The following is a 12,733-nucleotide window of genomic DNA, read 5'->3' on the forward strand; positions in this document are numbered from 1 at the left end:
TAAGTGGGAATGGGGTGTTTTAATTTACTTGACATATTCTGAAATTATAAAGGTCTCTTACTAAGGCTACTAAGGTAGGTACTTAACATGGATGAGGGGGCGGGGGAGAGGCAAGCAAAATAGAAAAAATACTTAGATAAAAAATATTTTTGCGTATTACATTTATGCATTTATGTGAACTTACATATGTATAAATGTATAGAAATTAAATATAACATTTGAAACATAAAAATAATTACAGAGGCACCCCAATTCTCACGTAAATTTAAAAGTGTCCTACTGAGTTCCCTTCATAACATTTATTTTATGACCCATCAAATCCTTTTTCCTTTCATCTTAAGAAAAAAAAATTAAGTAAAATCTAAAACAAATCACTGGCAGATGGAAGTCAAGACTGAAATTTGGAGTGAAAAGTGCTTTCTCAGCCTGAAGATGAACATTCTTCTCTGCAAGTGCTTTCCTGCCTGCTTCTCTGAGGATCAATAGATCTGTCAACAATTTTCCCTCCACTGCCTTCTAATAGACACAGAAACCTGGGCAAGTCAGGAACCGAATCAGAATTACAGATCCTAAACCTTGTATCCATTTGTGACGTGTAGAATAGTCACTCTCAGTCCGCTTGAGGGCTCTGGTGGTTCAGCGATAGAAATCTCGCCGTCAACATGGGAGACCCACTTGATTCTCAGCCAATGTACCTCATGCGTAGCCATCACCCAGCTGTCAGTGAAGGTTTGTGTGTTGCTATGATGCTAAGCAGGTTTCAGCCCAGCTGCCAGACTAAAACAGACTAGGGAGAAAGGCCTGATGATCTACTTTCAAAAACCAGCCAATGGATTGCAACAGTCAGGTCTGCAGCCATCACAGGGATGGTCAGGACCACCGACTGAACAGCAGCTAGCCTGCTTTCTGCAAGAGAGCCGGTGGTTAGAAAACTCTTATGATTTCTATAGTGACTTCTTAATAAAATGTGAAAACTGATGCACACCATTAGAAAATGAAAATATGGCTGAAGCTTTATCACAAAACTGACATTGGTAAGGAAACCTTAAAAAATGCATAATTGCACAATAAAAGAGGAGTTGTCTTTTACTTAGTCACTTTTTAAAACTGGAATGAAAAAAATTATTCATAATCCTACCTCCCCCAAATTGTTAATGCTTTGATAAAATTGCTTTTGGAATTTTGCTTAATATAGTTGAAATCAAACTGTATATAATATTTGTATCCTGATTTTCCACTTAATGTAACCAATTCATTTTCCATATCATAATTTTTATGAGCATTATTTTTAATCATTGACATAATAACTGACAGAAGGAATACTTTTTAGTATTTCCCTAATGTTAAACAATTAGACTAGTTCCAATTTTTGATTATTTTAATACTGTGGTGAACATGTTTTTATGTAAGCCTTTTTCTGTATTTTGGAATATTTCTTTTGGATGTGTCTATCTCTACATGTGCAATTACTGCATTTGATTATAAAAATTTTAAGTTTCTTATTACATATTTTTAATTTGCTTTGCAAAAACATAATAATTGTTTTTAGGGTAGTTTGTTCATTTGTATCAAGATCTTCACAAATATTCATACTCTTTGCCTCCATTATTTCCCTAGCAAAATATCAGCTATGCAAAAAGATTTTGTTTACAATATTATTGCAGCATTACTTTCATTACCAAAAAAAACTGGCCACAACCTAAATGTCTAAAAATGAAAAAGAAGCTAAATAAAATTATGAAAGCCATAGAATGTACTTTATACAGTCATTAAAATCATATATTCAAAAAATATATAACAAGAGGTGAAATGTAAACTATATCATTAAAATTAGTGAAAAAGTCAGGATATAAAATTATATGTATAATATAATCTCAATTATAAATATATATAAAAACCAAACCCACTGCCATCGAGTCGATTCTGACTCATAGTGACTCTGTATGACAGAGTAGAGCTGCCCCATAGAGTTTCCAAGGAGAGCCTGGCAGATTTGAACTGCCGACCTCTTGGTTTGCAGCCCTAGCACTTAACCACTACGCCACCAGAGTTTCCATAAATATATATATATACATACACATATAATATACACATATTCATACAAAAAGACCAGAAAGAAACATCTCAAAATGTGTAAAATGATTATTTTGGGAACCATGATTCTGAGTGTTCCTTCCTCTATAGTATATTCTTACGTATTCAGGATAGTAATCCTTTCTCATATTTCTGATGAATACTTTTTCAGAGTTTATTTTTTGTCTCTTTAGTTCAGTTTTGGACAGAATAGATTTACGATTTACCTGGATATTTTATCATGTTCCAAAAATAAAACCTAGTAATTAATAGGAATTCTTTTGACCAAGTGCCATGAAATGCCTCAGCAATAATGTGGTCTCAGAATCCAACATCACCAAATGGTTTAAATGGGCTATACAATGGCAGTCGTAGGCACAAGGGAGGTTTCCACAAGGACTTAATTTTACATCATATTTTTACATTATTAACTTAGTGTCTTAAGTTTAAAAAAAAAAAAAAGATCCTTCACCATGAAGTAGAAACAGAATTCATACGTTTGCCCATGTTTCCATTTCACCAGCCTCTTTTTAGTCTTTGTTCTATCACATAAGCAAATTTACAGGGTTAGCAGCCACGATCCAGTAAACATTACTTGCCCACTCAGCTCACCATCACCTTCAGGGTAAATTCCAAAGCCTGAGTTACGCTTACAAAGAGGCATGGCCCTTAGGGCCTGGCCTCTTCTCACATGTACAGCCTCATCTGATTATCAACCCTCTGTTCCTGCTACTTGCCATAAGGAATAAGCATTCACTGAGCAGAAATAACACGTAGGCCCCTCTATGAGGAGCCCTGATGGCAAAACAGTAGCTGCTAATCAAAACGTTGGCAGTTCAAACTCACCCAGACGCTCCCCTGAAGAAAGACTTGGAGATCTGCTCCCATAGTGGGGCAGTTCCACTCTGTCACATGGGGTCATTATAAGTCGACATTGACTTGATGGCATCAAACAACATTGGGCTAATATCTACAGGGCCTAAGCACCCCAGTCTCCTCCCAACTATCAGCTCCTCCATAAAGCCTTCCCTCTTTCTCTTTCTCTGCACACCCATAGCAGAGGGCTTTCCTCTATAATTGCCCTCACCACACTGAACCTTAAATGAAATGTCTGAGTACTTTTTGCACATTCCTTTCTAGAATGTCAGGAGGCCAAGGATTTTCTCCTGTTTTGCTCATTTCCATATGCCTAGTGCTTAGAAAAGAGCTTCAGTTGTTCCCAATAAATATTTGAATGTTTGTTTGACTGACTGACAGACTGAACAAATGAATGAATAAATAAATTCAGCAGTGAACTTGAGTATCTAAAGCACAAGATGTCTTGCATAAGGCAGAAATGATGCCAAAAAGAAGAGGGCAGAAAATAATGAAGAAGATATAGACTTCAAAGATAAGTAGCTTCGTATGATGGAAAGAACACAGACTTTAGTCAGACACTATTACATGAACTTGAGAAAGTTCAACCTGCACCTGTAGAATGGGAACATTATAGTCATTAGAGATTTACCTGAACTACAAATATGTAAGTATACACACATGCATACACATACAGGGCCTTGAATATAGTAGGCATTTGGTAAATAACTTTTTCTCATCCCTTACCTTACACTTTGGTCTAGGTATTTCTATTACCCTGAGAAACTGGTCATAATTTTCTACAAAAAGAAAAATGCACTTTTGTAAAGTTACTTGAAAAAATCAAACCAAGCCTATTGTCGTTGAGTTGATTCTGACTTGTAGCGACCCTATAGGACAGAGTAGAACTGCTCCATAGGGTTCCCTAGGCTGTAAATCTTTATGGAAGCAGACTGTCACTTCTTTCTTCCCTGGAGTGGCTGATGGTTTCGAACCACCAACCTTTTGGTTAGCAGCCGAGTGCTTAATTAATCTACCACCAGCACTCCTTTCAAAATTACTTTGTTGTTGTTGTTGATGTTAGGTGCCGTCGAGTCAGCTCCAACTCACAGAACGAAACAGTGCCCAGTCCTGCACCATGCTCACCATCATTCTTATGCTTAAGCCCATTGTTGGGGCCACTGTGTCATTCCATCTCATTGAGGGTCTTCCTCTCTTTCGCTGACCCTCTACTTTACCATGCATGATGTCCTTCTCCAGGGACTGATCCTTCCTGACAACAGGTCTGGAATATGTAAGACTCAGTCTCACCATCCTTGCTTCTAAGGAGCATTCTGGTTGTACTTCTTCCTAGACAGGTTTGTCCTTTTGGCAATCCATGGTATATTCAATGTTCTTTGCCTACACCACAATTCAAAGGTGTCAATTCTTCTTTGGTCGTCTTTATTTATTGCTTAGCTTTTGCATGCGTGCGATGCGATTGAAAACACTACTGCTTGGGTCAAGCACACCTTAGTTTTCAAGGTGACATCTTTGCTTTTCAGCAATTTAAACAGATCTTTTGCAGCAGATTTGCCCAATGCAATGCGTCTTTTGATATCCTGACTGCTGCTTCCATGGCTGTTAATTGTGGATCCAAGTGAAATGAAATCCTTGACAATGTCAATCTTTTCCTGGTTATCACGATGTTGCTCATTGGTCCAGTTGTGACGATTTTTGTTTTCTTTATGTTGAGGTGCAATACACACTGAAGGCTGTGGTCTTTGATCCTCATCAGTAAGTGCTTCAAGTCCTCTTCACTTTCAGCAAGCAGGGTTGTGTTATCTGCATAATGCTGGTTCTTAATGAGTCTTCCTCCATCCTGATGCCCCATTCATCTTCATATAGTCCAGCTTCTCAGGTTATTTGCTCAGCATACAGATTAAATAGGTACCATGAAAGGATACAACCCTGATGCACACCTTTCCTAACTTTAAACCACACGGTATCTCCTTGTTCTGTCCAAGCAACTGCCTCTTGATCTATGTACAGGTTTCTCATGAGCACAATTAAGTGCTCTGGAAATTTACTTTATCTTAAACTTTAATTTTTAAAAAGATAGGGCATGTTAGAAAAAGTCTGTAGCAAGTAGAAGATGCCCCAACTCTTACAAGGCTAAGAATTATGGCCTAAGGAGATAAGGATGTATAGCCCATGCTGGAGGAATGGCCCCAGAGAGTTATTCAGTGGTAAGTGTGGTACAGAGCAGACTCTCTCAAGTTTTTTAATGGCGAGACATAAGGGTTTTGCTAGAGCACAGGAAAATTTCTCTTTAGGCTTCATTACCCTTTCTATTGATAAGACAAAACATATGTAATATTAAATTCTGTCCTAGAGCCATTTAGCTAAACATGTGGATGTCTAGGGCCAAAAATACATTAATTGATTTTGGGATTAGATGCTATTTATATGCTTTTCAAAAAAGATATTTCTGTTCACCTTGAAGGCCTGGTGCTCGTGATACACTAGATGTTGGGGACACCAGATTTATTGCAAAACAAAAATAGGATCATTGAGATCATTAGAGCAGCAAGTCGGGATCTCTGCCCACCACCAGCCTGTTCCTGGCTGGCTGACACTCTCAGGGATGTTGAATCAGGGTTTTTCAGAGCAGATAGATGCTGGGTCCACAAAGCCTCCCTCGCTCAGGGCCTCCCTGGCAGAGCAAGAATCTTCTGTGCAGCAAAAGATTTTTGCAAAGAAATAGGGGAAATAAGAGTTAGGGCTAGAGCAACTAGAATAAATATTCCTGTTGCCAGTATCATCGAGATGCTGTCAACTGATTTAACAAAGCTTTTATTTCCCACCCCCCCTCAAAAGGCCTATCACCCCTGTATTTGGTGGCCGCATGAGAAAGAGCCTTAGTTGTCATTGACTTTGAAACGTTAACTCACCTACCTTTGAACTGCATCATCTACCATGTGGGATTTTGTCAGTTTTGTTTGTTTGTTTTGGGTTCTTCGCACTTGTGAATATGTGTGACCAACTGTATACAAAGATGAATACACTTCCCCAGAGAGTATTTTTCCCCTTGGCATTTTATTATACTGGAAACTATTGAAGTGAATATATTTTAATGCATTACATGTCTTAATTTGGTTAGTCAATTTATCTGGCAGGTATTAGCCAAAGCCAGAAAAAGGGCAGTGGGAGTTGGAAGGAGGAAACAGGAGCTAAGGGAAGCGCAAATTTACCAGTAGCTTAACTACAATTAGGTGTCTGGGGAGAAGCTGTTTGTTCAGAAGTGGAGACAGAAGTGATAACAGGAAACCAGAGACTGGAAACAGAGAGCCTTGCTGACAGAAGAAAGAGGAGTGGTCAGATACAAACACAAGGTAGGGATTGAAAACAAATTGCTAATTGGCACCTGAGGGGAGACTGCCCTAAAAAAAAAAAAAAAAAAAGCCCTAGAAGGTGGTTTTACCTTGGGGGAGGTGTTTTGAAAGAAGAAATCCCCTCGGGCACTGCTACAGTATAGGAAAATTGATTTAAACACAGAAACTAAGATGATAGATGGATGGGTGGACGGACGGACGGATGGATGGAAGGGCTGTTTTATGGGAATATAGTAACAATTTTAGTGACACCAAAGAGGCTCCCCAACCAAAATTGTCTTCTCTATATGCCTTCAGCTATGTCATCTTTAGAAATTGTTGCCTTTAAGTTTTTCAGAGTGAGTCCATGGATGTCTGTATCAAAATGTGCTTGTTAAAAATTTGTAGGTGTGGTACCCAGGAACCTAGACTTTCTAGAACACCTCCCCCAAGGTAAAACCACCTTCTAGGGCTTTTTTTTTTTTTTTTTAGGGCAGTCTCCCCTCAGGTGCCAATTAGCAATTTGTTTTCAATCCCTACCTTGTGTTTGTATCTGACCACTCCTCTTTCTTCTGTCAGCAAGGCTCTCTGTTTCCAGTCTCTTCAGATGAGATTTATATATGCTGATTTTTTTTTTTTTTTTGATGTTTGAAAACCCCTGGTCTGAGTACTGTACCTTGTCAGGTGTAAACTTCGTACTGAATTTAATGGATTCTTTCTAACAGGTAGGCAGCTGAAAATCAGGCAGGAAGAGAATAGGACAAGTAATACTCAGTGGTAGGGAGAGAGGGCCTCCTTTCTCCAAGTGTCAGTGGCCGTTCTAAGGCCGGTAGAACCCCTGGAAGTGTCCTTAAGCCTATTATGGGGGAGGGAGGGAGCCAGACAATCCTGAGCACCACTTAGACCTCAGGAGCCTCCAGTCTGTGCATTTATCAAGGTTCAGATAAAATGCTACTTTTTCCACAATTCATGTACATTCAGCTACCTGATCGCAGAGCAAAGCCACCTGCACTTTTAAACACCCTCGTAGAATGTATCTACACATCTTTTATGGACTTCATTTATTCATTCATTTAACAAATATTTATTGTGCACCTACCATGTGCCAGATACTATTCTAGGCATTGGGCAGAGTGGTGAACAAAATTTCTTATCCTATGGAACTTAGATTCTAGCGGGGGAAAAAGAAAATTAACAGAAAAAGAAAATATATGTTAGATAAGTAAGTAGTAAGGAGAAAATACAGCAGGATGTGGTAATAGGAAGTGTGTGAATATGAGAGGAACTGTAATTTTAGATAGCCCGGAAAGGCCTTTCTGAGAAAATGATGTTTGAGGAAGACCAGAAGGAAGTAAGGGATTGAGCAGAGGGGATATCTAGAGAAAGTGCATTTAAGCAGGGACAACAGTATGGTCAAAGGTCCTGAGGCAAAGCCTACCAGTGTGTTCAGGAACAATGAGGTGGCTAGTATGACTGCAGTAGAGAAAGCCAAGGGAAGAGTAATAGAAGATGAGGTCAGATGACTGTGGAGACCCTATCACATAGATCTCAAAAAAGTTTTGTAGCTCTTAGAAAAGTTTTGCCCTTTGTACAAAATGAAAAACTATTTGTCATGAGGAGGGGATCGCAATCAACTACTCCAAACAATTTGTGTCTTTCCACAGTGTCTTTATTAGTTATTAGGCACACAGGTTCTTGGCTACCCCAGACACCGGAGATTTCAATTCACCAGGGGAAAGGAGAGGGAAAGCAAGCAAGCTTATGGCAAATGAGGACAGTGTTTGGGTATGTTTTGTGGTCCAGGCCAACTCTTGACCATGCCGTCATTGACAGTTCAGATGTCAAATCAGCCTCGATCCCCAAGAATTTCTTGTGGATCTCTGTCACATCTCTTGAGCCCACAGGCTTATTATCCCTTAAGCTTCAAAGTATGACCAAAGCAACATGTGTTGGGTCGGGAGTGAACTAAGAGTGAGCCCGGGCCAGCTGCCGCAGCCCACTGCTTCCCAGTCCACAAAGAATGACCGAGTTGGCTCTGGTTATGACTCTGAGCAAAGTTGAGTCTTAGTGTCCCTTCTTTTATACACGTTGGGGCTCTTTGAGCCTGTTTGGTTGGTGTTGATAAGTCCTTGTTTAAGACTTAGCTGGAGCTCTTTGAGTCTGTTTGGTTGGTGTTGATAAATCCTTGTTTGTGACTTGCTGGTCCCAGTGTCTTCTGTTGATAGGGTTGTTTTTCTCCTCTAGGTTGCATCATCTTCTTTATCTCCTTTCTTCACATGTTATTTGCTTCTATGTTTGCTTTCAGCTAGCCAGCTCTCCACACTATTGGAGGATTTTGAGCAGATGAGTTTCATGGTTAGACCTAACTTTAACATAATCACAATTTTGTTGAGAATAAAACACGAGAGGCAAGCTTGGAAGAAGGAAGATTGGTTTTAGAAAGCCATTGCAATGATCCAGGGAAGAGATAATGGTCCCTTGGGCCATTATGGTGGCAGAGGAGGTAGTAAGAAGTGACCCAATTCTGAATATATTTTGAAGGTGGGGTGAATAGGATTGGAGGTAGGGTACGAGCGAAAGGGAGCCATCAAGGAGGATTCTAAGATTTAGGGCCTGAGCAATTGGTAAAAGGCTGTTACCATTTACTGGAATGGACAAGGCTGTAGGCAGAGCAATTCTGGGGAAAGGGGAATTTGTGGACCATCAGTTTATAGCCATGAGATCATCAAGGTAGTGAGTATGGAAGCCCAAGGACCAAGCCTTGGGACACTGTCATGGATTGAATTGTGTTCCCCCAAAATATGTGTTAACTTGATTAGGCCATGATTCCCAGTATTGTGTAGTTGTCCTCCATTTTGTGATTGTAATTTTATGTTAAAGGGGGTTAGGGTGGGGCTGTAACAACCTTAGCCAGGTCACATCCCTGATCCAACGTAAGGGGAGTTTCCCTGGGGTGTGGCCTACACCACCTTTTATCTCTCAAAAGATAAAAAGGAAAGGGAAGCGAGCAGAGAGGGGGAACTCAAATCACCAAGAAAGCAGTGCCAGGAGAAGAGCTCATCCTTGGACCTGGGGTCCCTGCACGGAGAAGCTCCTAGCCTGGGGGAAGATTGATGAGAAGGCTGACAGAGAGAGAAAGCCTTCCGAACCTGGAGCTGACGTCCTGAATTTGGACTTTTAGCCTACTTTACTGTGAGGAAATAAACTTCTCTTTGTTAAAGCCATCCACCGTGGTATTTCTGTTATAGCAGCACTAGATGACTAAGACAGGCACTTTAACATTCAGAAGTAGGGGGACCAACTGTTCTAGTTTGTCCAGGGCTGAGGGATCTCCTGGACATGAGACTTTCAGTATTAAAAAGGAATGTCCCAGGCAAACCGAGATGATTTGGTCATCCACTCAGAGGTTGGGGAGAGGAGAGGAAATCCATGAAAAGCAGTAGTAGAGAGGTGGCAGACAGGATAAAGAAAGAATTTCAGGGAAAACATAGCTACTGACTGTCAAATACTACTGATGGCAAGTAAGATCAGGACTGAGAATTGACCACTGGATTTAGCAACAGGTAGGTCGTAGAAGCATAAAACTACTTCAAAAGAGCAGTTTCAGTGAAGGATGCAAGGAACAGAAAGCCTGATTTTAATGGTGCAAGAAAGAATTGGAGAGAGAAATCAGAGCAAAATATCAACAAACTTTTCGAGGAGATTTCTTGTGTAAAAATGAAAAGATTTTAGTCATAGCTGAAAGGGAACATAGGGTCAAGAGCTTCTTGTTTTTTGTCTGTTTATTTTGCTTTAAGGCGGGTGGGAGAGATTAAAAAAAAAAAAAGTATGCTTGTATACTAATGGGAAAGACCCAGTAAAGAAGGAGAAATTGCTGGAACAATGTCCTTGAGCAGGTGAAAGGAAGTGGTATATCTAAGAATAACTGGAGGGATTGGCCTTAACTTAACGATGAGATAGATGAACAGATGGTCCATCCACTGCAACAGTACAGAAAGGAGAATATATGGACAGAGATGTACATAGATCTATAGAAGCAGTGAGAAGTAGTGAGTAGGCTCATCAAAATTCTCTTCTGATTATTTCTATTTTCTTCTATTTTATTTTTAACTTGATTTAGAGTCAGTCATGGGCTCACCCTCTCTCCTATAGAGAATAAACTCCTAAAGGGCATAGGCTGTATTTTTTTTAATCCTTGTATTCCCCATGGGGCCCAAGACAATCAATGCCTTGGAATAGGAGGTGCTTAGAATCCTTCATAAGCAAATGGTTCCAGAAGTCCCAGAGAATTTTCCTAAGGTTGAGCCATTGGGCAGAAGTTCCTAGGGTGAGGTTCATGGTAATGGGAGCTGCATCAAGTCTAGTTACTTTCCCTAGGAGAGGCTGAAGGCCTCCATGAAATGGCACATGAAAACTGGCCCTCCACCTCCTACCACAGGCTCCTTCCAATCCCTTATGGACAAAGTACAAATGCTTTCATGTATTCATTTGATAGATATTCAACCCCTACTAAAGAAATTCTACCTACCAAAAAACTCAAACCCACTGCCATTGAGTGGATTCCGGCCTATAGTGATTGTCATGGATTGAATTGTGTCCCCCCAAAATATGTGTCAGATTGATTAGGCCATGATTCCCGCTATTGTGTGGTTGTCCTCCATTTTGTGATTGTAATTTTATATTAAAGAGGATTAGGGTAGGATTGTAACACCCTGATTAAGATCACATGTCTGATCCAATATAAAGAAAGTTTCCCTGCAGTGTGGCCCACACCACCTTTTATCTTACAAGAGATAAAAGGACCTCATACCACCAAGAAAGTAGTGCTGGGAGCAGAGCACATCCTTTGGACCCAGGGTTCCTGTGCAGAGAAGCTCCTAGTCCAGGGGAAGATTGATGACCAGAACCTTCCTCCAGAGCCGACAGAGAAAGCCTTCCCCTGGAGCTGACACCCTGAATTTAGACTTCTAGTCTTCTAGACTGTGAGAGAATAAACTTCTCTTTGTTAAAGCCATCCACTTGTGGTATTTCTGTTATAGCTGCACTAGGTGACTTAGATAGTGATCCTATAGGACAGAGTAGAACTGCCTTACAAGATGTCCAAGGCTATAAATCCTTATGGAACCAGATAGGTACAGCTTTCTCCCGCAGAGTGGCTGGTAGGTTTGAACCACCAACCTTTTGGTTAGCAGCTAAACGCTTTAATCACTGTACCACCAGGGACCCTTTTAACTCCACCTAGAAAATGCAGTAAAGTTGACAGAGTTAGACCCAAGAGAATAAGAGCTAACATTTACTGAGTGTTAATGGTGCTTCAAGCACTGTTTTAAGAGCCTTACAAGTCTCATTAATTATCATAACAATCTTATATGGTAGGTGCTATTATAACCAGCATCCCATTTCATAAATGGAAAGCAGGATTATATAATTTACCAAGAATGGATACTCAAAGATATATAAGCTTAAGCCTTGAGAAGTTATTTTAAGGGAACCAAAATACTCTTCCTTCAAAAATATTCCACTTATTGAAATTCCAAGCCTTAATCTTTCCTTTAGGTTCAAACACTGACCACCCCTTTAAAACGGAAATCAGGTAAACACCCAGAGTTTAAAGAATTAAGTGTCCCAGGAGGAATGGTGCACAGGCTAGGAGTCAGAAGACTTGGGGTTTACTCAGGGTTCACCACTTACTTAGGTGAATAACAACCTTTTCTGAACCTCCTTGCACTTCACCCTTCTTGGAATTCTTCATCTATTTCTGAAAATCACCCAGTGAAAACCCTGTGGATCACACCAGTCCAATCCGTAACTGATTACAGGGATGGTACAGAATCAGGCACCGTTTCTTTCCTTTGTGCATGGGGTCGCTATGATTTGGGGGTTAACTAGATGGGAGTTAACAACAGGGCTGTGTAGTGTACAACAACATACAGAGGTTCTCTCCTGGGTGACCTCCCCACTGACCACCCCCCCTTCATTGACCACCACATCAGAGAATTTCCTTATGCCTAAATTTAATATTCGAATACAATGTTATTAACTTTTTTAAAATAGAAATTGGATGTTTTTGGCTTCTGTGTGTTAGGCTGCACTTTAGGAAGCCCCAAATTGGGGGGATCTTTGAAGATCATTGGCTTTCAAGAAGAATTTTCCATAGACACTTTGGGCAGGTAGGAATTCAGTGGTATATGTACATTACATGCATTGTTCTGTTAAAAACCAAGCAGTCATTTATGTTTAGAGAATAAACAAGTTAGAGCTCTCCATGTCAGTGGGACCCATTTTTCTTAAATTCAGCTTTCTTGTCTATGGATTAGAAAACTGAATTTAAGAAGAGAAAAAAATCCCATTAAGTAAGGTCAAATCCAGTTTTCTTTTTTCACACAGACCCTACCTATTTCTTGGGTAATTTCCACACTGTGAAATAATTGCTAGTAATAGCTATCTTTTAG

General features: G+C 40.0%; 1 protein-coding gene across 1 annotated transcript in view; it reads left to right on the forward strand.

The window, feature by feature from the left end:
- Positions 1 to 7,690: 7,690 nt before the first annotated feature.
- FAM81B (family with sequence similarity 81 member B) overlaps positions 7,691 to 12,733 on the forward strand; it is a 115,597-nt gene continuing 110,554 nt past the window's right edge. Inside the window, exons 1-2 of the mRNA XM_064279697.1 lie at positions 7,691 to 7,795; positions 12,336 to 12,451. Coding sequence (XP_064135767.1) covers positions 7,691 to 7,795; positions 12,336 to 12,451 — 221 coding nt within the window. The remainder of the gene's footprint in view (positions 7,796 to 12,335; positions 12,452 to 12,733) is intronic.

Source organism: Loxodonta africana, chromosome 2, assembly GCF_030014295.1.
Source record: "Loxodonta africana isolate mLoxAfr1 chromosome 2, mLoxAfr1.hap2, whole genome shotgun sequence".
Lineage (NCBI taxonomy): Eukaryota > Metazoa > Chordata > Mammalia > Proboscidea > Elephantidae > Loxodonta > Loxodonta africana.